At 47.6% G+C, this 25,988-nt stretch overlaps 1 protein-coding gene across 4 annotated transcripts in view; it reads left to right on the forward strand.

The window, feature by feature from the left end:
• The window catches only part of DLGAP4 (DLG associated protein 4), a 71,383-nt gene that overhangs the window by 43,123 nt on the left and 2,272 nt on the right, over positions 1-25,988 (forward strand). For all 4 annotated transcript variants that reach the window (XM_021416266.1, XM_021416270.1, XM_021416268.1 and 1 more), the window contains 5 exons: positions 18,581-18,942; positions 20,331-20,422; positions 20,873-21,282; positions 23,001-23,092; positions 25,508-25,660. In XM_021416266.1, coding sequence (XP_021271941.1) covers positions 18,581-18,942; positions 20,331-20,422; positions 20,873-21,282; positions 23,001-23,092; positions 25,508-25,660 — 1,109 coding nt within the window. The remainder of the gene's footprint in view (positions 1-18,580; positions 18,943-20,330; positions 20,423-20,872; positions 21,283-23,000; positions 23,093-25,507; positions 25,661-25,988) is intronic.

Consider the following 25,988-nt stretch of genomic DNA (forward strand, 5'->3'; position numbering starts at 1 on the left):
CATTTGAAATATGTGGCAGAGCTGGATATAGTTATTTTCTTCTGCATTGCCACAGCATGTGAACTCTCTCCTTTAATTTTTAACAGGGAGCATTTCTAAAGCTGTCACTTAGACAAAATAGTCCTGGGGGAGAGACTGAGCATACTAGAGACATGTGTCCTGTAGGACTGGGGTTTTGCATGTTGTGCTATTTTTTAATTATGTTTGATCCTGTCAGCAAAAGTGGTACTTAAATTTAAAGAATACTAATAATTGTACTGCAAATTACTGTCTGCTTGCTTTCCTGGCCTAGAGAAGCCACATGTTAGGTGGATCTTTGCCTTTTTTCTACCTGATTAATTGACTGTTGAGCTCTGTAGACCTGTGTGACATGGCTGTCTGTGACCACATGATGTCCAGACATGTTTTAAGAGGTAACTGGAGTCTCACTGAGCATGGTGGGGAATAAGTAGCAACTGTAAGAAGAAAGCAGGTAGAAAAAGGGCTTTGACCCTCTGGGCTGCTTTTATAGCTCTACTTGTCTTCCAGCCTGGGACTCTGGCTGCTGTCTCTTAGATCTGCAGCCATGCTGCTCCTGTTGCAGTGGACAGTGTGGCTTGACTGAGCTAATGTTCTCTATTGTGCTGCCCATCTAATACAGTGCTTCTTCGAATCTCACAAGTGCAGTTCCTGGCCTTTTTACAGGTCTCGCTTAAACTAATGCTTGCTATGGGAACGTATATTGCAGACATTCTCTTTAATGTTGCTCAGATGCCTTGCTTTATTGGTGCCCATATGAGCAGTTCACAGCTTTTTAAAGTGTTCAGATAATGAGTTCCTGGTAAGAAGCCTGCTAAGGTAGGCAAATCATGTTGAAATCAGACCATGTCCTGGCATAAATTCTCCCAGCATGAAGGCCTGCTGTGTAAGGTGACTCACTTCTGTTGTTACACCCTTTCCCCGGGGATAACGCATCCCAGGGATGGGAAGCAGCAGAGGGAGCTGGCCCAGGTTGATAGCAGTTGAGTCAGATGTCTTATCAATTAATATAATTAACAGTTTGCTGTAGAATTACCTCCTCTAACTGTCCTCCTGGTTGTGTCTACAGTTGGAGGGGACAGACTTATGGTACCCAAAGTTACTCCACAAACTCTTCCAGGTATCTTGCAGCATAAGTTGCTGATGTTACAGTGATGAAAATCTACTGATGAAGATGATGCAAGCTGCTGGAAGCTTGTAGGGTTAAATAATCCTACGAATACTCTGCTTATCCCTGTTGCAGCCACCTCATTGTGGGTGCTGGGATCCCTGTGGAACAGGTGGACAGTAGTAGTCCTATGTGCAGCGGGAGTGGGGGAAAGTGGGTTCCAAGGCAGCCCCATGTGTGGGTTGCTGAAGAGGAACAGCTTTTTGGGCCCTACTTGTTTTTTAGGAACACCTCAACCCCATGTGCTGGGGATTAACATCACAGCCACAGTTAGAGCAAGTGGGAGAGTGTCCAGCATGGCGCCAGGTTGGTTTCCATCTTCTACTCACAGAGGACACCTGAAAACTAAGGGCACTTATTTGGTGTTTTCCCATGTCTTTACTTACCACAGGACTATTAGTTTCAGAAGCACTGTAGTTGTTTTCACCTTTAAAAGGCTGTTAGGGAGTAAAGGATGTTCTTCTCTCACTAGAGTATGGTGACAAAGATGACAACATAGTGGTTTCTTTATATATGTATATATGAGGATGAAAACTAATTTCTGCAGCATACGCTCTAGGTCTGTAACTTGTGTTGTTATAGGAACAGTTTCAACATTCCAGTTCCTCAGCTTCTTGACAGAACTTCTCTCTGTCCTTCTCTCACTGATGTCTGTTCGGTGTTCCTGCTGCCCATCAAAGCCATGCAGAGGAGAGGCTTCTGGTGGAGTTAGGCCTCTCTTACCAACTTTTAGCTAAACCCTGTCTGAGACTTCAGAGAGGTCTTCTTGTAAGGGATGGAGCTCTATAGGCTTTAGTTGCTTATAATTGGATATCTTTAATCATAATCTAGCAGATGTCCCAGCTTTTCTGGGAGCCTTGATCCAAGGAACTTGACCGGTATCTCTTCCTCTGAAAGTGAGGTTTTGTTAACTAAACGATCTGAATGTTTTCCTGAAGGTGCTTTATAGGAAAATGTAGAACAGAGGATTGATTTTTGTGTTTCCCAGTCCAATATCACTAGCTTCAGGAGTGACCGTGAGCCATTCAAGTGTGCTGTCTCCTGGCAGGCGGTGTCAGAGCACTGAGGATGCAGAGCACTGCAGCATGTGTGCTGATAGCCTGGGCTTGGGTTTGTTCCTGGTTCAGCCTGAGATGACAGCCTCCCTCTGCCCTTGCACCATGCCCATCTCTCACAGAGGTGCTTCTTATGTGTCTTGCCATGCTCTTTCTCTCCTTTAACAACTGGAGGGGCCTTCTGATGAAGAACCCTAGAGCAGGTAGCTGAAGGCATGCTGCTGCGTAAGCTCACCTTGACCCAAGCTTACTGTGACCCACAAGTGGAAAAAATGTTGTTCTTGGTCTGTGGCTACGTGATTACAGCTTGATTGTGTGTGTGTGTAGCAATTCTTGTTTTCTAAGGACACTTGAGGTGAAAGCACTTGCTGGACTAACCACAGAGAACCTGACATGGTACCAATCTATACTGGGGCTTATCTTGTAATAGCTAAATTATAGCTCTGTGCTCAGAGATCCCTTTGAGCTAGAGAGGGCAAAGGCTGAGCTGGGGGAAACCACTTGCTCAGAATACTGACATTTCACTCGGAAGAGTAAGCAGCTGTTACTGTGAATGTCATCTTACAACCAGTGTTGGTGTTTGACAACTGGCATGAAATGTCTGATTAAATACAGAGATTTGCTCTAGTCCCATAATTGTTCCCTGGCTAAGTGCGGGGAAATGGCCAAGCCAAGAAATAACTCCAACCTTGGGCAGTCCTCAGAGTGTCTGGTTCGGCTCTGCTCTCTCTGAGAGCTGGAGCAGTGGAGTTGTTCACTGAGCTGGTCAGTGCTCCTTTTGGTGTCTGCGTGAGAGCAAGGTCAGGTCAACACTCAGTGCTTCTGCAAGGTCAGCTCCTCAGCCAGGAAAATCCACACCGCTTTTCTTGAAAGCGTTGTCATTCTTGATTCATGAGGAAGTCTCCACAAGGAGTGGTTTGTGCATCTTGCTCCACTCTTGCAGGAAGACTCTCCTTGGCCTGTACACTTCTGAGTTGTCTTCTAACAGCTGTCTGAATGCTCTGGCTTTGCCAAGTGAAAACTGGGAAAGACCGGGTTTTGGTTAACAAGTCCCAGTACCTGCCTGCCAAAATATCTGGTGTTCTCCAGGGGATTGGTGGCACAGCTGTTTGGTATGATTGGGACTCCAAAGATCCCTGCAAAAAGACCCATATCTACTGTCTAGAACTTCAAACTTAGTAAATCCCTGATATGAGAAGCAGAGCAATAGTTGCTTAATTTAGCTTTGGCATTTGACTTGCACCTTGTGTCAAACCAAATACCACAGGTCTTGTGTTTTTGCTCTGGTACCACTTCTGTTATTGCTGAGGTTATTTTGTAATGACAAAAGGCTCCTGAGTGTGTTTGGAGCAGGGCTTCACAACCAAAGAAGAAAAAACCCCACTGATGTTTGTGCTGCCTGGGACAAGAGCAGATGCCTGAGACAGCCCTGTGAAACTGTTCTACATGCTAGAAGGAGAAGCTGAAGATGAATAGGAGAGAGCAGCGTTTTGACTAGACCACTTTTGAGGCCATTCCATGCTTCTAAATGAGTCTCTCTGGAAAGCTGCTGACATCTGTTTACAGCTCTTCTCACAGAACAGCTGGAGGAGTCTTTGGCAGCCTTCCTTAAAGGCTCATGCTGCTCTGGGTAGTCAGGGGAACGCCAGTGAGGTCAGATAGCTGTTGCTGAGTAAGGAGAGACTTCTTCCAAAAACGCCTCTGGTAAACTGTCTTCTACTGGAACAACTTCACAACTGTCTGACTCAAACTCATTCACATCATCTTCCTTAAGCCACTCTAAACCAATGCTTGCTGCCTCCTTCCAACCGGGCCAGACTAACCTCTTCCATTAGTGTTGTGGGACAGATGAGGAAAAACAAAGTGCCAATACTGGAAGCTTTGCTTGATCTACTAGTTGATGTTTCAGCTTTACTGGTAGAGTCCCTGCAGCAAGTGTTTCGAATAATCTCCAGAACAGCCTAAAGATTCCTGAGAGTGTGATCTGGATGGTATTTGCTTTGTAGTTGGAGCTATGCAAGTAGTGGGTTGAAAGGTGTGGAGAGAAATTAGTGGCTTGTTAACTGGAATAAAGTCCCAAGTGGAAAACAGAGCTCAAACTGGGAAAAGCAATGTAGGGAAGTGAAGCCCAGAAGTCTTACAGCATATAGCTTTCAAGACAGGAAAATAGTGTGGTGCAGCTGAGCAGGTTCCTGAAAGCAGCAGGTTATGCTGCAGCGACATGTAACACTTCTGCTTGAGACTGGGTTCTATTACAAACCCTCTCTTGGAGGTCAAGGAGTCATCATGTCTAATACCAAACTCCTGAATACACCATGGCAGACAAGATGGCATGAGAAGCAGCATAACTAAGTGGCGTTCAGATTTGTTGTCTGGTAACTGAGTCTGTTAAATTGATGTAGTAGGACTGTTAGCCTCTCCTTTGCATCCTTTTTCTAGTTAAAAGCCTTCAAAGTGCCTTCCTGGCGAGTTCTACAAGCTGGATGACCAGGCTGACATGGGTGTGGGTGAGCAGGTACTGCATGTATGACTCCAGACCCTTCTCCTGCTACCCACACTTGTGGCTGAAATGCAGTGGTCTAGGCTCTCAGCTTGAAAGATTGCAGGGACTCTTCAAGGCTTTGAAATGGGAACCTGGGGCTTTGGAGCCTCTAGTAAAAAACAAGGCTTGTCAATAGCTTGAAGCTGTTTAGGTCAGTTAGCTCAGATGTGCTTGGAGAAGACTAAGTTGGTACTGGAGATTTGTTGTGCTCTTTCATTTCGGAGCTTGAAGCCTAATGCAGTGGTTTCTTTGTCACATTGTCTCCTTGATTCCCAAACAAAGTGTTCCAAAAAGCGCCTAGTCCAGGTACCTCCTCCCTTTGGAAGGGTGGGAGAGCAGAGCATTGTCCTGGGAGTGTTTGTGATACTTGAAATTCCTAGGAAATCAGACTTGAGAACTCTAGGCCTCTAGGAGAGCGGTGTAAGTGAAGTCACTGGGGACATTCTGTACTCTCTCTCTGCCTCCTCTATGCTTAGATAGTGAGAAAGAAGGGATGTTAGAACTCAAGTCAGCTCAGCTTTGTTGCAGCATGGGTTAGTTCATAAAGGAGCATGCCGAAAACGAAGCGATAATAACAGCTGTTCTTTCAGAAGCTTTCTAATACCTTATCCAAAAGGATTAGAAGGTTGAAATATTTGCTTAATTGCCTGCTGTGACTCTGAGGACTGACTTTGTCTCTTCAGATCAGACGAGGGGTGTGCAGCATTGCTGGTTCTGGTTGGTGCAACAGCTAACTGCTGTCAAATTTAATGCTAATGGAGAAGGAGCAACTTGATTATAGGAAGCCTTTTTTGTGTGTTCATGTTATTTATTTTTTAACTTATGCCATATTAGACTGTGAATTAGAATATGGAATAGTTTTCTGAACTTGGAAAGCTTGTCCTGTGCTTCAGCTAACAGAAGTTTCCCAGCAACTTTGACTTTGATTCTTCAGTATTAGCATAATGTTGCCACATCTTGGTTGGTACATTCTGAAGGGAGGAAATAGCGTCAATTGAATCTAAATATTAAAACCTGTTGAGGTGATTATAGCTTTGACGATGGAAATCTTGAGTGCTGGCTGCCTGGCAGAAAATTTCTGAGCAGAAGACCCCTGTGACTAATGTTTAGACTTTTCTCTGGGTAGATAAGCATGGCGAGAAGCATATCCAAGCCTGATGCCTTTCCCCATCTTCCTTGCACAGAGACTGTTGCATTGTTGTCTGCTTGTCTGCTGACACATGTGCTTTCTCTGCCCCTGTGGGTAGAGGGTGTGGTTTGTTTTGAGCTTACAAAGAATTCCGAGTCTCTGGGTGTGGGGATAGTTTTTTCCATAATTTTCTGACAAAACCATCTCTGCTGCTTTTCTCATGGCATCACCGAGTAGTTGCCATAGCCTAAAACGGCTGGAATTTCATCTTGTGTGAGCAGATGCCAGCAAGTCCCCTTCTAGGGCTGGGTAACATTTGGAGCCCAGTATCTGAATACTGTGGTGAAAATCTTGAGGCTGAATAAAGTGATAGAGGATTTGATTCTCCTCTTGCCTTGAGGTTTCTCTCCAGCAATGGTGACAATTCCTAGCTGTTTTATCTGCTCTCTGAGGTAGGCTGGAGGACTACTGCTCCTAGTAATGAAGCTGTCCCCGAGGAGTCCCGCTTGTACCAGGGAAGGAAACAAGAGCCTGGATGTTGCTGTCACCAGTGCAGCCCTGTTCCTGTTATCGCAGTCTGCTGACAAGCTGCTGGCTGCCATCAGTACTCTCAGCACCCTCTTGGCTGGTTCTTCTGTGAACAGCATTTAAATGGCACACTTAAAATAATGGCAACCCATCCCCACTGCTTCTAAAGCTGTCTGCTGGTGGGACCAAGGCAGCATGGCAAAAACTGTGCAGCTGTGGGGGCAGCACTTTCCTGCAATTCCCCCAGCTTTGCACACCAGCTGATGTCGATGTGCTTGGGTGCCCAGAAGCTCTAGGCGTGGCTCCACCATGCTCCCACAGCTGCAAAAAGTCCTGGACAACAAATGGGATGGATGAAGAAGCGTGGCCAGCTGGGCAAGGGAAGGGGATCCTGCCCCTCTGCACTGTGAGACCCCCACCTGGAGTACTGCATCCAGATGTGGAGTCCTCAGCGCGGCAGAGATGTAGACCTGCTGGAGCATGTCTGGAGAAGGGCCACAAAAATGATCCCAGGGATGGAACACCTCTCCTATGAGGACAGGCTGAGCGAGCTGGGGCTGTGCAGCCTGGAGAAGAGAATGCTGCGAGTGGCCTGTCAGTACCTAAAGGGGAGCTACAGGAAAGAGCGGGACAGACTCTTTAGCATGGTCTGGGGTGATAGAACAAGGGGAAATGGTTTCAAGCTCAGAGGGTAGATGCTTTTAAAGGTCCCTTCCACCTCTAAGGATTCTATGATTCTGTGATTTCTGGTGGGACTGGAGAATGTTCACTCAGCCGAAAGGGAGGTGTATGAGAAGTACTGCAGAATAGCTGTGCTATTGGTAATGTACTAGATGGATATATCTCTCTTTCTTAGTGGACAAGCAGTTGGGTTGTTGCACTTGGTACATGAGATGCAGCTTACTGCCTGTACTAAAAGCTTGCATCACTTCTCATTTGACATGGAAATAAATGCTTCAGAATGACTCTTTTTTTTTTTTGTACTTAAGAGGTCAGCAAATGCTAAAATAAGTCTGAGCTGCCGAGCTTTGACATGGACAAAAACAGACTTGGGTTACCAAGCAGTCCTGCATGGGTTTTTAGCCATATGTTTTTTGACTGGGTGTGACTTTGAGGAGGTGTTAAGATTCCCTGGATTCCTACGGTGGCATAGTTGAAAGCATGTGCAATGCAATCCTCTGATGGAGAGAGTGGTGTGGTATCGCATGAAGCAAAGTGATGGCAAATGGAAAGGAAAATTTCATATGATGCATAATTAGGTTGTGGGACCTACTTCTGCAGGATATTCTAGAAACTGCTAGCTTGGAGAAAAACTAATAAAATCTGTTTTTTTAAACACTTTGAAGATTAATGCTAATACTCTCGTTTCACTTAAGTGTCTATAGCAGTGGATGAACAGAGGATGCTCAGTGATTTCTTACTGGAATAATATCTCTTCTAAATGCCTGACCCTGATCAGTGCAGCTTGACACTTCGTGGAGCATCAGTTGCTCCTGCAGCAGTAGGTAAGCTGACATCAGTAGGTTAACATCCCCAGAGGAGAAGGGAAGCAGCCTGCAACACTGTGGCACTGGCTAATAATTGGTGTCTGATTCACATATGTGCCCTTAATTAATGTGTACACTGCCTTAGTCTCTCTAAACAAAAGCTGCAGGGGGAGTGGTGCTGAACAAGAAGGGGCTCCAAGATGGTCAGTGTTCTGTGTAATGCCACAGCAGCCAGCTCAGACCAGCACTCCCTGCAGTGCTTCTGCAAGTCCTGGCTGTGGCCCTGGATGTCCTGTGCCGCTCTTACTTCTCACAAGGCCTCTCTAATGCATTTGGAGCTGCTGAGCCAAAGCTGCCCCAGATAAAAGCTGTAGTGGGAGGTCTGCACTAACGTTCTTCTAGCTCCTCAGCAAAGGAATCATCATTCCTGGATCAGTGCAGTATGCCTGTACAAGGAAGGAGGAATGGGGCCCGCAGTAAGTGCTGTTCCTGAAGAATATTCCTTATGGAGGGCAGGGCTCCAGATGTCTCGAGTTGATTTCTCTCCTGTTTTGCTAGCAGATCAGTGTGGTCTCTAATCTCCTGGCTGGTGTTGTCAGTGTTGAGCTCTGTGTGTTTGTGCTCTGCACTGACACCCACAGCATAGACAGCCCAGGTTTTGCTTTGGGGCAGACATTCTGGTATGCTGGGGATGCCACTGGTGCTGAGAGGTGGGTGTGGGTGCACGTCCATCCTGTGCTGGGTGATGCAGTGAACCCTGTGGTGTGGCAGTGCTGCTCTCCCAGCCCCAGGCATGGGTGCCTCTGTGTCAGCATGCTCTCCTGCTGCTTCTTCATCCCCTGGGCAAAAGCAAACAGGAAAGTGGTGTATCTGGGTGTGACTTCAAAGCCATGCTGAGCCTATGTCCCTGTGAGCTTCCCGCACTTGTAAGAAACATGCTACAGGCCTAAGATTATGCTGGCTCTTCTGTAGCTGCTTGTTGACTTTTCTGCACAGGTAGGGAGTTGGCTGTGATGTGACAGCGCTGCGGTCCAGAGGAAGGCAGCTCCTTGCCAGGCTGCCTGTGTAGGGGCAGGGCAGCTCTGTAGCCCAGCTGTGCAGGTGGAGCCATGACAGTGGGGCCTGCAGGGAAGAATGAGCAGTGGAAGAAATCAGACGGAGTGCCCACTTCCCAGCCTGTGTCAGACAAGCTTGCAGTGTGGATACTTGGTCACCCCACGTCACTGCCCGGGAGCTTGTCTAGGCGCACATGACAGGGATTTTAAGACTTTTGCTTATTAGTTAACTCACTTATTAGTGAGTTAACAGCTTGAAAATAAAAAGTATTCCCGTACACTGCTACTCTCTGCTAGCTGGGTTGGAGACCTACATGAGTCTGCAGTACAGATGGAGAGTTTGCTGGATGCGGGGCTGTGGAGCAGGGTGGAGTTGCATATCACTGCTCTTACTTGCTTTAAAAAACCTGTGCTGAAATGACTTCGGGGAGGGTGGGGAGAAGTTAGTGTCACTTCTAATACAAATAGAAGCTCCAGTAACAGTTGCTGGAGATGGGTTTGGGAGTGCCTGTGGCTTGCATTCTCTGCAGCATGTGTTGTCTTCACAGTAACATTAACTGCTGTAGCAGTCTGTGCCCTGAAAGGAGGAGATGACCAGATGGGTCAGAAGCCCAGCTGTGGGAGATGCTGTATTTTTAAACCCCAGTGTTCTTGGGTGGTGTCATCTGATGCCTCATGCCTCTTCTTAAATCTGTGACCTTCTGAAAGTGGCTTCCTTTTTAAGAAAGAGAAGGGGAAAAAAGCTGCTGTGCACTCCCAGTGTAGCAGTTTTTGGTGTATAAGTGCTTATTGTAACTTCTGTCTGAATATTGCTACGAAGTTTGAATAGAAGCATCTCCAAAGCGCTCAAACCTGATATACTGAAAAATCCAAAACTCCTTAGGTGAAAACTCCTTAGGTGAAGAGATTACAATGCTCAGCCTTTCTTTCCCTGAGTGAACTTCCCATCTCCTTCTGCAGAGTACTGGGGTCTGGACATCCAATCAGAAGTGGCTGTTGAAGTGCCTTGCAGTTCTGAGCAGCAGTGCTGTGCCACTTGTGCCCTCCTGCCTGTCCATGCCTCATGCTGTGTGGCCCATGGCCCAGCAGCACAGCCACTCCTGACTCATGCTTCTTCTCACCCTAGGGCCATCTCAGTCATGGATGAGCAGAGTACAAATGGTTGCACAAGCCATTTTGTTATGAGCTGCTGGATGAAGGCTTGACCAGAAACTGTTTTCTATTTGCATGGGTCTTCATAATATTGTAGCATTTGCAAGCATGGCAGAACTTGCTGCTTAGAGATAAGGAGGGAACAGCTATTAGCTTCTAGCTGACTCGTGGCTGGGTTTTAAGGAAGTGGATGTTTCTCTTGCCTTAAAGCTAAGTAGTTTTTTATTCTGCAAAGAAATACCAGGTTGCTGAAATGTAGAAGCCTACTACAGGGCCTGGGCAGCAGGAGGCTGTGGTGTGGGTCAGGTGTGTCTGGTATGATGGTGGGTGCTCCTTGGGAAAGCTTGTGTGATGTGTGGGAAGAAGAGCCCTGTTAGTAAGGGCTCCTCCGTCTAATGCATGCTCATCTCACAGGTGAGTTACGGCTGATGATGTAAGGTGGAAATAGCCAGTTCCCATATCTGCAGACTCACCTTCCATCCCTGTTCCTGCTTCAGTTGTGTTCCCTGACATTGTGATGTTATCACATCTGGCTGGGTGTGCTGGTGAAGCTGGTGCTGTGTCCCAGGGCCAGCTTGAGGGGATGCCCAGTGCCTTTGGGATCGATGGGGCAGTGCACACCAGCCCCAGACATCATTGCATCTGTCCTGAAAGCCAGTATCTGTCTTTAGATTGGTGGTATAGGTAGTAGGGGGAGAAGCAATGGCACATAGGCAGTGGTGTCACAGTGGCTGCCTTGTGGCTGTCATTGCATGTGATGAATGCAAGCAAGCTGCTTGGCATGCTGCTCTACTTCCAGAGCTGTGCTTTGCCCAGGAGCTGAGGATGAGGAAGTTGATTGGAGGGGACCAAGAGCTTGGATTTCTCTGACCTCCTTCAGAACAGCATGCAGTGCTCTGTGAAGCAGGAGTGTTGTGTGCATGGACTTGAGCAGGAGATGTAGTGCATACCTGGTGGTGCTTCCTCCCAGGCATCTGCACGCAGCCAGGGTTGTGTCATCGGCATGATTACAAGGCAACAGCGGTTACAGCAAGCAAAGCTGGCTGGGGGCTGGCCAGGTGCTGGAGATGTTGGTTTTGATTATCTGAGAACTTCAAAGGGCCTGGGCTGGCCACACCACAAGCACATTCTGTTTTGACAGAAGCAACACAGGCTGGAGTGCAGCAAGGGCTGCCAGCTGTCCTGTTGGGGGTGGAAAGGCTGCAAAAGCTCTGCAGGCCCCACAGCTCCGTCATCGCTGTCAGCAGCTCGCTTCCCTATCAGGCACCTTACATTGCTCTATAGTGTGGAGATGAGATTCTTCCTTTTTTCAAAGATTGCTACTATTAAAATGGAAAAATGGACATCTGAGTACAAATTTGTTGTACTTCCACAAGCAGCCTCTTTAATGCAGTCACTTAAGTTTGCTTTCTAGGAGTGTGGTTTTATTTAACCAAACTTCTGTGAAGTTGAAAGCAGGGGATGCAAATCCTTGTGCGGAGATGCCTGTCTTGTCTAGATGGAAACATTTTCCTGTTGACTAATAATGGGGGCAGATTTCTCTTCCATGCATCAGTGTAAGCATCTTCACCCTCAACTTGCAAGTCTTCGTTATCAGTGAGTGGAACCCAACTGTCTTGATGGGGAAGCGTTCCTTGGTTCATAATCTGGGGAAAGTGATGGAGAGGTCTTTAAACCAGGTTTGGTGTGGGAGGGGGACACTGTTAGGATCACTGAGGTTATGCCAGGAGATGTTGTGGCACTGTCTGAGGGCAGCAAGGCTAATGGAGCATCTGTGCTGTTCCAGAGAGCACTGTAGGTTCAGGGACGCATCTGAGATGCTTGTATACCAACACGTGCAGCATGAGGAACAAATGAATGAGCTGGAAGCTTTGGTCCTTTCTCAGGGCTGATATAACTGACAAGTTGCATGCCTGGAGTGCTGGGCTGGTGGGCTATCGGCTGTTAGGGAGCAATAGCAAAGCAGGCAAGGTGGAGGTGGAAAGATCAAGATTGTATGGCCATCACCATTAGGGATGATACAAGGAGAGAACTTCTGGGCAGTGATGACTAAAGGGATGGATAGCAAAGTAATGTGGTACGTGTCTGCTATTGACCAGCTATGCAGGGTGATGGTATGGATGACCTACTCTGTAGTTAAATTGGGGAAAATTTCTGGAACAGTTTCCTTCGTCCTTATGAGAGATTTTAACTTCCCAGACACGAACTGGGAACATCATGCCGTTGTGACAAAAAAGTTCCTAAAGCATATGAAATATAACTTTGTGTTGCAAGTACCAAGTGAGCCAGCTAGGAAAAATGTCTTCCTAGAGATGTTTTAGAATAGAGGAGGCTTTGTGGGAGCTGTGACAGCAGGTGGCTGTCTTGGCTGGGGGGGATGGTGAAGTAGGTCAGTTCAGAATTTTTGCTGTAAGGAGAAAAGGCTCTTTTATTGCATGTCAACAGCAAGAAGAGATCTGAAGAAAGGACCGGACTGATACTTGATGAAGACAGTCACCTAACAAGTAGGCATGAGGGAAAGGTGGAGGTCACTTCTGTCTGAACTATTGTCCAGTTGTATTGTCTCCGGTAGCAATTGTTAGTGGGAATCATTTTTACTTGGATTTCCTACAAACAAGGCATCCTGTGGTTCATTATAGTTTCAAGCCTGAAGTGTTGTGCAAGTTGATGAAAATCTGAGGTTAGGCTGTTTGGAATGTGACTGTTCTGGTCTCATTTGCTGTTAAAAGCTGTCTGTAAATATGCTCCTTGAACAAGTCTGGAGACATGTGACCAATATCTGTGGGGTTAATGCAACTTAGAGCTGTTCTTGTTTGCTGCATGATAATTGGGAAGTTCCATTTAAAAGGCAAATGAGCTTGTCTTGTAGTGGGAGAGATTACTTTGGAGTGTGTTGCCTTGTGCAGGGGGAAGGGATGACATTTCTTCAGATCTTTCCATGGAGAAAGAGGGCATGGCATGAAAGTGGTTAGCAGTCTGAGCTCTACTAATGTATCTCACCTTCACAACTGATGGTGGCTTGGAGCTTTTAATAAAATTGAGGATAGCTTCAATAGGTCTTTGAAGCCATGCAGATGACAAGGAGTACCACTTGGCTATACTGAATCAACCAGAGCAACAAAATAATTGCACTCCATGCCAGACACACATCGGACAGCAATTACAGTGTTTAAATCTAAAACCAAATACCTTGGCTATGATCTTGGCGTTGCTGTAGGTACTGAGTAGGTAAGTACAGCCTGCTGGTGTTTGAACAGGAGCCTCTCGAGGTGGTGATGGATTTAATATTCTTTTTTGACTCCTGTGCTTTCTTCTTTCAAGAAGAAATTGCCTCCTTCAGTAAAAGGAAGGGAGACAATCACAGTACGCCCAACTGGTTTGAGCATCAGGGCAGCTCTCCAGGTTAAGTCTCTGAAAGTGAAGCACTTTTGCCTGAAGTCAAGTCAGTGGGTGTTGCCTAAGCCCCTGCAAGAAGCAGATACTGCCACATGGAAGATGCTAATTTTGAAACATGCTGCTTTCTATAAACAGACAGCCCTCTCCTAGCCCGTCAATCATCCACAGCGGTTATAAATTCTAATGACTTGCTTAAATAAGCTGTCGGAGATCCTACAGGCAGAAAGGGTCTGGTGCTGCAGAGCTGGAGGCTTAAGCAAAACTTGGCCATCTCTTGTTCTTCAGCGCCTTTTTTGCAGTGTTGGTTGATGTTCACAAATTTGAGTGGTGCTGCACACAACAGACAAACAGCAGAGTAAAATTTGTACCTGCTCCACCACCCTTGTGGACTGCAGCTCCCCATTGCATCATGAACTGAAATAAAAATGTAATAGGGTTGATGATCTTGTTGAAGGTCTTTTCCAACCTGAGCAATTCTATGATTCTAGGCTGTGACCTGCATCAGGTCAGGAGCTGCTCACTGGTCGGGCTGACCTGGTGGCATGAGGGCATGCTGCCTGCTCAATTGGTTCATAACATTTCCCCCACAGAACTAGCAGGATGCACTTGGTTTCCTTAGGGCTTCTTATCTCTTCCTACGGACTCGAACACTGAAATTTCATATTTGCATTGAGGGAGAAGGGATGCCTGTTACAGATCAGTTTACCCTGAGTGGCTTTGGAAGCCAATTTTAGATTAAGTTTAGGTTCAGTGTGGTTTCTGGCTTTGCAGTGAAAAGTCTCTGCCTTAAGATTGCGGAGGGCTTCAGTGGGATTCATTTGTAACTGCACTCATCAAAACACTCGTAGTTTTTCAAGGCTCCAGATCTTTGTGCATTCCTTCCATTTGCGTGGGCTTTTAGAGCTGTAGACTCTTAAGAAGTCACAGTCAACTCTTTGCCTACATGTCGGTCAGTAGGGGCATTTTGTTGCTGGTACAGTGGGGTTCTCTTTTAGCAAAATCTGTGCCCTTCAGCTGAGCAAGACACCACAAAAGGAACCACCTGGAACAAGAAGTTGCTGCTTTGCTCTGTATATACAGCTCTGCAAACAGTATTATTGCTTATAAGTAAGTGGAAGGCTGAATTTGTAAACTGACCCTAAGCACCACCTGTCTTCCCTAGGAAATCTGCCTTTTTCTGTCTCTGCTGATATGCTGCCCTCCCCTTGTTTTGCATAGCTGCAGTATTCAATATCAGATAACAGCTGATTTACTTTGCCAATTACAGTACAGCCCTGTGGGCATAAACAGCAGCTGGGAAACCCAAGCTGTGCTGCTTGTAAACACAGCAGCAAAAGCACCAAAGCAGTCAGTACCATTAGCTCTGCCCCACACGGTGTGATCTCCCCAAGGCTTACTACTGGCTGGCAAGGGGCATGCTGGGGCTGGGCACAGTGTTGGAGGAACAGAGAGGCCATGTGATGTAGGGAGAAGAGGACCATGAGGGGCAGGCTTTCTCCATTGCCCCTTCGGGCAGCTTTGGCTTGTCCTGGTTAATAGCTCCCGCAGCTGCTGGTGCAGTGATGTGTGGCAGCATGAGCCTCCTGCATTTTGGTGGTGTAGCCCACTTTGTGTAAAGGGGCTTTTCCTTTTGATTCATTCAAGCTGATCCTACAATGCTCTCCTGGGTTGAGCTGTACAGACTAGGTGTAAGACTTGGCCCAGAAATTGATGTAACAATTTAAGATGGTGTTCTTGTGTCAGGATAGCCTTGGTGAGGTACCTGGGCAGGCTTCTTACCCGTGGGCTGTTCCATAGCTCCCTTTTCCCTACCCAGGAGAGCTGCTCCTGACCATGCTCACATGAAAAGTGCTTTACCCATTTAGCCTAGTGACTGCGTAGGTGTAGCCAAGGCCTGTCCTGAAAGGGTTGATCAAGTAAACATCTGTAACAAGTGAAGTTCTAACTTGACCAGATCTACAGTGCGTCCAAGGAGGTGCTGGGAGATGTGCAGCAGGGAACTTGGGGAAAGGGGCAGCAGTTATGTGATGTCTGGTGCTTTGACCTCCTGGTTCGTATGTCTGCACTGTGCTGAGAAGCAGTGCTGTGGGCAGAGGCCATCCCCATGCTGTAGTTCAGCCTGTGCTTGTGCAAGTACTGCTATCAAATCTGGTCCCTCTGCTGAACTGAGCATCCTGGTTGCAAGGTTGACTTTCTTGGAGATACTAAACAGTTCTGATCTGGTGCTGCTTTGAGCATCCGCAGCAGTCCTGCTGCCATCCTGGTGTGTGAGCTTGCACCCTGAAAAGGAAGGAGATGGTGTGGGGCTGGCAAGCTGGAAGGGGATACCGGTGCCATTACAGTCACCAACTGGCAGTGCCCTGGCAGGACAGCAGTGTGCTGTTTATGTGACTGAACAAGTACTGCCTAAAGGATGTGCGTAGCTGTGTTTTGGCATGTAAATGTGACAAGTTGCCACACTTGTCTGACGTTTTAGGAAATTACTGTGGGTGGCTTTTCGAGTGCCTAATACATTCCTGTTCTGGCTGGACGTGCAGCAGCTGCAGCCTCAGGCCATCCTGAGCAGTTTACACAGCTTAGAATCATAGAATGGCCTGGAAAAAGGACCTCAAAGATCATCGAGTCTCAACCCCCCTGCTGTGTGCAGGGTCGCCAACCACTAGACCAGGCTGCCCAGAGCCACGTCCAGCCTGGCCTTGAATGCCCCCAGGGATGGGGCATCCACAACCTCCTTGGGCAACCTGTTCCAGTGCATCACCACCCTCTGTGTGGAAAAATTTCCTTCTAATATCCAACCTAAATCTCCCCTGTCTCAGCTTAAAACCATTCCCCCTTGTCCTATCGTTATCCACCCTCAGAAACAATCGATCCCCCTCCTGTTTATACGCTCCCTTCAAGGGAGCGTTCTCTTCTCCAAACTAAACCAGCCCGGTTCCCTCAACCTTTCCTCATAGGAGAGGTGCTCCAGCCCTCTGATCATCTTGGTCGCCCTCCTCTGAGCTCTTTCCAAGAGCTCCACGTCCTTCTTGTGCTGGGGGCCCCAGGCTTGGACACAGTACTCCAGATGGGGCCTCACAAGAGCCAAGTAGAGGGGGACCACCACCTCCCTCTCTCTGCTGACCACTCCTCTTTTAACGCAGCTTCTGTCACCATAAAGAATAGCACCAGGAACAGTCCAGTCCCCACACAGAGTAGCTTGTCCCAGGGATATTTCGTCTGTGTGCTTCCCAACTGCATAGCCCTCACCGCTGCAGGAGGGACCTGTGTCAGAAGGGGGTGTAAGGGCTGGGGCGAGCCAGCAGGAGAGGTCCTGCTCTCATTGCCACCAGGTCACTGCTCGCTCCTTGCTCAGTCTACACACTGGGGCGGGAGGGAACTAGCATTGACTCACCTTTCTGAGCTCCTCTGTGGGCTCACGCCATGGGCAGCCTTGCTCCTCTCAGGCTCCTTCGTTCTCCTGCAGCAGTAGGACCATTACAATGCTTCTCAGTATCTTTAGCTACGCAAACGCTTCTGGGAGCATAGGTCTCCTCCTCCTCTATAACCCCTTTCTTTTAGCCACTTCTTTGAAATAGAGCTTGTAGCCATTAATATGGTAGGTGTGGGGTGTGTAAATAGCCCATGATGCACAACATGTTGCTGTGCAGTTTGCCTTCAGGCGGTATGGCCGTGTGCCTGGGGACGCTCAGGGTGGCATGCAGGGACATTTCTAGGGAGAAAAAAGGAGGAGCTTGGAGGCTCAGTCACCTAGAACACCCCTTCCCACATGTGTACTCAGATGTAGTGGAAGAATGGTTTGGGGTGGTGTAGGACTTGCTAGACCAAGGATGGGACAAAGGCAGGGTTTGGGTGGCTGGGGGAGGAATAAAACTGAGGTGAAAAGAGGGGTAGGGGGATAAAAGGGAGCAGGTGCATGTAGCGAGGTGGCTGCTTGCTAGCTCTGCCCTGCCCAGCACAGTCTGTACTGTTCATATGAAAATGAACCTGGGCGAGGGCTCTGTGCTCCCAGTGTTGTGGGGTGAGGCTGCAGTGGACCGCAGCAGGGCCAGACTGCAGATCACAAGGTCCTCGTGTCCAGGGGCAGTGACTGTGTGATCGCTAGGAAAGGTCATCCCCACTGAGCCAGTGAGAAGGTGATGCAGGCTGGGAGAAGGGCAAGTGGGTCTATAAGGGCAGCTCTTGGGCTGAGAGCACAAGGGCCCTGTGCATGTGTGACAGTCTATACTGCAGCTGGGGACGGTCCTCAGCCTCTGGCTTGTGTCCCCCATCTCTGGGGAGACTGCAATCCAGAACCCAGCCAGTGGGCCGGCAGAGGGGGCCCAGCTGCTGGAGGACCTACCTTGATGAGGCCATTGCTGATGTCTTTTGTTTGGGGGCTCTCTTCTGATCTGTGTGTCTTGACGTTGTGTGCCTGTGTGTGTAAATGTATTTGTATGTAGTGGCTGTGTTCATATCCGTACTGGCATGTGGAGCAGCACAGCCTCACCTCTCTCAGGCTATTGGATCTGGTGTGATGTATTTTCCTGTAATGCACAGCAGCTTTTTACATTCTTACTATCAACATCTAATAAATTTTATGACTTCTTTCCATTTTTATAGGAAAAAACACCACCCTGGTCCAGATACTGAAAGTTGTCAACTGATGGGACAAAGAGCTGAGACACTTGGCTGTACTAGGACATTAAAACATAGGGCTTAGCCAAAAAGAGTTCCCCCAACGTGGAGACTTACACCTGCTGAACCTTGTAGCAGTCTTGGGAGGCTTCTCTATACCTCTTCTCCATTACTAGCCTTTCACACATCATGGTATTTCTTTTAACTTCTTTTGCAAGCTAGCTCTGGCTCTGCCTTCTGCTTCCCATTATGCTTTGGTTTGGGTTACTTGGTATGAGCTGCTGGCTGTAGGCTGTTTCTGCATTTCTGCCTCCAGCTTCTGGTCGGAGGCTCCTCTTGGATGTTGTGACTGACCTGCTTTTTCTTTCTTTTACTGTATCTCTCTCTCTCTCTCTGTCTCTTCTATTCTCCATTCTCCCCACCTCCATCACTGCAGGTTCATCATGCCTAGTGGCATATAAAAAGACCCCACCTCCTGTCCCACCTCGGACCACATCAAAGCCGTTCATCTCTGTCACTGTGCAGAGCAGCACTGAATCGGCACAGGACACCTACCTGGACAGCCAGGACCACAAGAGCGAGGTGACCAGCCAGTCGGGACTAAGCAATTCTTCAGACAGCTTGGATAGTACCAGGACACCCAGTGTTACAAGGGGCAGTATCGTGACTCCAGCGAGAGACACTCCAGAACTACCACAGAAAAATGCAACTTTGAAAAGCGACAAAGGGACCCTGACAAGTGAAGAGCCTAAAGTGGAGAACGTCCCCAAAAGAAAGTTGTCATCTATAGGAATACAAGTATGGAATAGTTTGTTCTTCTCTGTGTCCTAAGGAATGTCCTTAACCTATCTGTTTAGCATGTGCATGTTGTGTGACCAGGTGTGCATCTGAACCCACTTAGAATAGCTTGTTGTACTAACTTCCATGCTCCCAGGGGGGAGATAGGGCAGAAGCTTTCTGTAACAGAACTGAGACCTATAAGTTATTTCAATACAAAATTGAAATATTTCATAAATCGGGGGGAACCTGTTAACTGAGTGGATCTCTCTAAAGAGGCATTCTGGTGCTAGTAAACTGCACTGATCCTGTGCTCTGCTCACGCTCCTTAGCATCAGTCTGCTCCTTGTCCTTTGTGGTTCTTGGGACAAATTTCTTCTGAGTGATGGGGTCCCTGTACTTGCCATCTGTGTAGTGTGGGCTGCTGCAGTGTGACTTGCAGAGCTCTAGGCAGATGGGAGCACTCCCCTGTGCTGGTTGCTGCTGTTCTTGCTGGAAGCATTTAACTCTGTGGAAACTACTGGAAATGAGTTGTTTGTTCTATAGGCAAATGAGAATCCACTGAGTAGCATAAACCTATGCCTTATTCAGCAAATATTATCATCTTCAATCGTACACCTTGTGAATGGATTTCTGGAGTACGGGTGGCTGGTTCCTGCGAACAGCAATTCTGTCACAAACTGCTGGCTTACTGCTGCAAGTTATAACCTGCAGATGGGAATATGAGCACTTTGGCAAGTCCAGATCAGGAGCTGGGCTTTGCAGGTCACCATGTGTGTGCTGAACGAGTTCTCCATGGCTTTACACTGGGATTAGCTGACCAGTTAGGTACACAGCACAGCAAAGGCTTCTCTGTGTGGCTGGTGGGGCAAAGCATGTGCTAAGGGCCATGAGCAAGAAAAGTTGCATTGAGAGGCTGACTTCATTCCTCTTCCCATCCTAAGCTGGTTCCTATGCCACCTGCCCACCACCTGGATTTCCTTCCTGAAACCTTCAAAGCCTTTTATCCAAGGCTATGGAGGGTGTCAGTCCCTGGAAAAGAGGAAGCTGGGCTTTGCTGTCAGTCTTAATTGGATTGTGAAGCACGTGGCATTTGCCCGTGTCAGGCACCACGTGCAGCTGCTCCCCTGGGGACATGCAGCCCTTCCCCAGCCAGTGCCACGCAAACAGCAGATGGCAGAGCCAGGTGTGCTCAGAGCAGGTGCCTGGCAGCAGCCCAGTGGGGTACAGTCCTGATGCTCAAGTGGAGGCGAACCCGTGCAGCAGGCTGGCACCTCTCCTAGCACAACTGCAGTTGGTGCGCGGTGTCTGCATGCCATGTGTGTGCAGCACCCCTTCCATGTACTAACATGAATTCCAGCAGCAAGTTCTTGTGTCTGTTTTTGTCTGTATTTCTTTTGTTTAATAAGGTTGACTGCCTTCAGCCAGTGGTCACAGAGGAGCCTCCTCCACCAGTCACCAAATTCCAGTCCATCGGGGTTCAGGTAGAAGACGAGTGGCGGTAAGTGAAAGACTCAGGCTTTTATAATTCTTACTCCTTTCTTTTAAATTGCTCTTTCCCGATTTCTGCTTAGACCACCTTCTCCCCTTTTTTGTTCTAATGCAAATGGTGTGGAATGGGGGCCTATGGATAGCTCTTCCTCCGCAGCACACACCTGCTGCAATCAGCACTTATTCTGCAAACAGACAAATCAATGAGAGTTTGAAATAAATAAAATAGTCCAAGATGTAATTGGAAACATTCATCAGTCCTCTCGTCTGATTGGCCTATTGCAGTAAGCAGGCAACCTTACAATTTTGTCTGTCTGAATACGTAGTGTGTTTGTGTGTGAGAAGGGGAAGGGGAGGCTCAACTGCAGGCATAAGAAACAAATGTCTTTAATGGTTGGTGTGTGCAACCAGACAGGTTGAGTTCTGCTTTTTAATACGTTTGGGTTTGATCTCTCTCTAGAAACAGCCACTCTCGCAGTATGTCCTCCAAACAGGATACAGACTCTGACACGCAGGAACCCAATAACTCTAGCTGTAAATCATCTGAGAGAAGTGCTGCTGAGTACCCCCAACACAACAACTCAGTTAGTGTTGATACTAGTACCAGGCAACCAGCCAAGCCCTCACAGATTAAGAGAAACCTCTCCTATGGAGATAACAGTGACCCAGCCCTGGAGCCTTCCTCTCTCCCTCCTCCTGACCCTTGGCTCGAGACATCATCTGCCTTGCCATCAGAACCCACGCAGCCAGGAGCCTGCCGGCGGGACGGATTCTGGTTTCTGAAGCTGCTGCAGGCAGAAACAGAACGGTTAGAGGGCTGGTGCCGCCAGATGGACCAGGAGACCAAAGAGAACAATCTCTCTGAAGAAGGTAGGTGCTGCCAGCCTCTAGACACAATGCTGGAGCAGACTAGTGGCTCATCCTTTGAGAAAGAATTAAAGGAGAGTACTAGATTAGCTTTCTGTGGTTAAATTGCTGATAGCCCACCAGGTAGCAGTGGAACCTGGCAGTGAGTATGGCACAAGGAGCAGTTTCCTCTTGGAGAGGACAGGAAGGGATAAGGCAACTTGCTTTAGCAAATGGGGTAAGAAATAATACAGTTGAGAAGACTTCAGAAGCTGCCATCATCCACTGAGAAGTCAAAACAGCTGAAAGCTTGACTAGGTTATTTTCAGAGAGGCTGTGAGAGCTTTCTCCCTGGGTAATCTGTTTTAATTAAGAGTACAAGGGAAAGTTTACTTGGTGGTGGGACGGAAGGCACCGTGACTTCTGAGCCTGTGTGATCTGGCTTGTCTTCATAGCAAAGAGGAGGTTTCTTCATTGGGGAACATCTCATGGTATTCCTGCGAAGTATACAGGCACATACACAGGGAACACAAGAGCACTTGATTTTATTGGGCTCAGTCACAGCTGGACTAGTTCCATTATTTTCAAATGAGTTGGCAAAAACTCTGCTGCTTACAATGGTAATCATGCCTAGGTGTGTACTGAGTAACAGAACCAGGTAACTAGGCTGCAGGGAGCACGATCTTTGTTTGGGGCCTGTTAATACCCAAGAAAGGTGAAATGGTGGTGAGACTTAGTTACAGCTTGCTGTCGCTGCTGGGGGTGGGGGCAACTGATCTTTAATCATGTTGCACTGCGATGCTGCACTGGCTGCTGAGCTGGACAGGCAATGCCAGGGCTCTGCACACTTCAGAGGGACAGAGTGTCATGTTGCTCTTGCTCTGCCTGTGGCAGCAGTGCCCTGGTATGAAGAGGCACAGACTGGTGTGACATTAGATCTGTGACTTTAAGAGCAGTCACCTAGTAGGTTCCCTAACTAAGAATGCGGTGGGTTTAAAGAAAGCCCTGCTTATGCCTGTCCAGTCAAGCACGGATCTATAAACATTCAGAACTGATTTCGGAGAGCTGCAGCAGGCTAGGAAGAGGAAAGCAGATCATTCCATCTGTGCTCATGCTGTATTTCTGTGCACTGTGAGTCTCTCATCCCTGCCTTTGCAAGAGAAAAGCCCATATTCAGTATTTTTCTGTTATCAGCCAGAAGAATGTTGCTATACTCAGAGGCTCCTTGGAGGCCCACTAAGAGCAGCATAAAGCCCTGGATTTTAAAAGCATGATTAAAAACACTCGCCTGACAGTATTTTAATCCATTCTGGTAAATGGACATTGGAGACAGTTCTCCTATCCTTTGCCACTTTTGCTTAGTCCATGGGCAGAAGAGCATGCAATGACCTGTGAGCAGGTCCCAGCTAATGTACTCACCTGGCTGGTGCTTGAGTAGTCTTCAGCCCATCAAACAATCTACAAAGTACTTTCCACAAGCTCTGTTGCCATGATCTTGGTCTGTTGGCCTGCTTCTGACCTGCTCTAGAAGGAGCAATGATGGATAGCGAAGACAATCACAGACTGTAGTTTCAGTGCGGCTTTGTTGCCTGAGAGTAGTTAGTTCCTAACAAATCTCTGTAACTGCTAATGATTGTTTCTTGCTCTAGGAATGCCTGAGTTTGTTGCTGTGTTTACAGTCTGTTCAGTCTGGTTGGTCATATAGTCTGAGCCCTTCTTTCTTTTCTTCCCCACCCCCATAGTCTTAGGAAAAGTCCTGAGTGCAGTGGGCAGTGCGCAGCTACTAATGTCACAGAAGTTCCAGCAATTCCATGGCCTCTGTGAACAAAACTTGGTGAGTCTGGTTCTATTTCTGCCTCTTTCTGGGAGGGGAATACGTCTGTTTCAGCAGCACAACGGGAGCACTATTACACTGACACTGTAATAACTGATAGCGGTACACAGCAAAGCCAGAGCAGCTGTAGCCTACAACCTGACCACTGTGCCATGATGGATTCATGCTGTTTTCAAATAGCAGGTGAGCAGTGGGTGGCTGAATGGGCAGTTCTTAGCTGTGCTCTGCTCAGGGATGAGTATTTGCAGTTCCTTTTGGTGCTCACGTGGCACAGAGAAATTTTCCTCAACTGCCATTAGGGCACACTAAAGGGCACCTTCAGAGTCTCTCGTAGGTCTGATATGTCATGTAGCCATTCTGCTGTGTGTCCTGGAAACCACCTCTCTGTTGCTTCTGAAGGCCTTTTTGAGGTGAAACAGATTTTTGCCAAGTAGGGGGGGATGTTTGAAAAGCCTATTGTTCTCCAAAGATGCTTTGCATGTAGATAAAAATGTGGATGGTAAAACTGTCCCAGCACAGCTGTCTCTGGTTAATCGCAAAACATGGCTTGAATCTGATGTCTTCAAATTAATGCAAAGGTTTGCCCTTGCTGAGCTAACTTGAGGATGAGTGGGAATCTAGGATTTGGGGTTTGTCTTTTTCCCCTCAAGCTTTTGGATTTTGCAAAATTCTTGAGGTGTATTCCCCTTTACTCGCAAGAAACTTAGAGAAACTCAGGAAGAAAAAGGAGGTGAAGTGCTGGATGTTCCCTTGCTGACCTTTGACTGAACATGGCTGAGAGAAGAGCAGCAACAACACCAGCAGCCAGGCTTTCAGCAATGTTCTGTGCTGAAACTTTCCTTTGACACTTTGTGCTGAGCTGGTCAGATTTGTTCCTGTGCTTTCCTGAGACAATGCAGGCCTATGTTATCAGTTCAGATGCCTGAGAATTAGAGAAATTCTGTTTTTAATGGGGGAAAATTTACTTTAGCATCTTAAAGTTTTTTCAAAAGTTAGAGTGATGAGACACTGGCACCGCTGCCCAGCAAAGTGTGGGTGCCCCATCCGTGGTGGTGCATAAGGCCATCGCTGGGGCCCTGGGCAGCCTGGGCTGAGGGAGAGCAGCCAGCCCACAGCAGGGGTGTGGCTGGGGCTGTTAGGGTCTCTTCTAGCCCAAGCCCTTCTATGATTCTGTGAGCCGAGAACCAAGTCTAAGAAATCACAGACTCAGAGGGGTTGGAAGGCGTCTCTGGAGCTCCCCAGTCCCAACCCACTTTTAAAGCAGGTTCCCCAGAGAAGGTCATGCAGGAAAGCATCCAGGCAGGTTTGGATATCTCCAGAGAAGGAGACTCCAGCACCTCTCTGCACAGCATCTGCCAGGGCTCGGGCACCCCCACTGTAGAGAATTTCCTCCTCACATTCAGATGGAACTTCCTGTGTTCCAGTTCTCACCTGTTACCCCTTCTGCTATCGCTGCACACCACAAAAAGAGCCTGGCCCCATGTGAGCTCCTCACACTGATCAGATCCCCTGTCAGTCATCTTCTCCCCAGGCTGAACAGTCGCAGGGCTCTCAGCCTTTCCTCATACAGGAGATGCTCCAGGCCCTAGACATCTTTGTGGCCCTCTGCTGGAGTGTTTCTAGGAGATCCTTGTCTCTTGTGGACTGAGGCACCCAAAACAATACCGAACTCCAGATGTGGCCTCAGCAGGGCAGAGGGAAGATGAACCTCCCTCACCCTGTTGGCCACACTCTTTGTAATGCACCCTAATATACCATTGGCCTTCTTGGCCACTGGGGCATGCTGTTGGCTCATGGGCAAACTGCTGGCCACCAGACACCTAGGTCCTTCTCCACAGAGCTTCTTTCCAGCAGGTCATCCCCTAATCTGTACTGATACCTTCAGATTGTTTTGCAGGGATGTGTAGCAAAGTAGTTTTGCTTGTGAAAACGCTGGCATGCAAGCTTTCCATCTGTCAGCTGCGGTTTGCTTCGTGCTGTATCAATTTCTACTATTCAATTCTCTTAAGTTATGATCTATGTTCTTTTAAAAAAAAAAAAAAAAAAAGAGTTGTAGTTGTGAATCGCATGCCAGAGTCCTTCAGTTGGAAGTTACTGCTGTGGGACTAGACTTAACCAGGGATGCCATGGGGAGAAAGATGCTGTTGCTTTCTGCTACAGAGTGCCTTTTAGGCATTAGTGCCTTCTTCAGTCTCCTGTATAAGAAATGCCATCAGGATCTCTTCTTCCTGATTGCTACAAAAATATTTCTGGCTGTAAATGATGGCCTCATGCCTCTGCCCATTTAGGGCTGAAGTTTCTTAAGGGTTTTTGAAGCTTCAGTCATTGGAAAGGAGTAAATGTAAGCTGTGCAGACAGCTCCACTTGTCAAGAAGGCATATTCTTTCTGATGTATTTTTATGCCTTCTCTTGTAGAACCCTAATGCCAATCCCAGACCCACAGCCCAGGACCTAGCTGGGTTTTGGGATCTCCTGCAGTTGTCCATTGAAGACATCAGCATGAAATTTGATGAGCTGTACCACCTGAAAGCTAATAGCTGGCAATTGGCAGAGACACCGGAGAGAAAGGTGAGTGTGGGGCAGTTCAGAGTGGTGAGAGCGCTTCACAGACATTTCAGGTATGACATCTACTTCTGTTTGCAAACAGAAGTAGATCTTTAGGATGTTCACTACCTTCTATTTCTGCAGTATAATCCCTCCATATAATCTAGCTGCCTGTGATAATAGTTCTAGCACTTGTACTAATAAGGTTGCATTGTCAATCAGCCATCCTCCCTGTGCATGTTTTCACAGCCTCTTGGGTAATAGTGGAAACAATTTTTACAAGAGGAAGATGAGGAGAAATGAGTGATGTGTGCTCAAAGCAGTGATGCAGAGGCCTCTAGTGTTATAAGCA

This window comes from Numida meleagris, chromosome 19 (genome assembly GCF_002078875.1).
Source record: "Numida meleagris isolate 19003 breed g44 Domestic line chromosome 19, NumMel1.0, whole genome shotgun sequence".
Lineage (NCBI taxonomy): Eukaryota > Metazoa > Chordata > Aves > Galliformes > Numididae > Numida > Numida meleagris.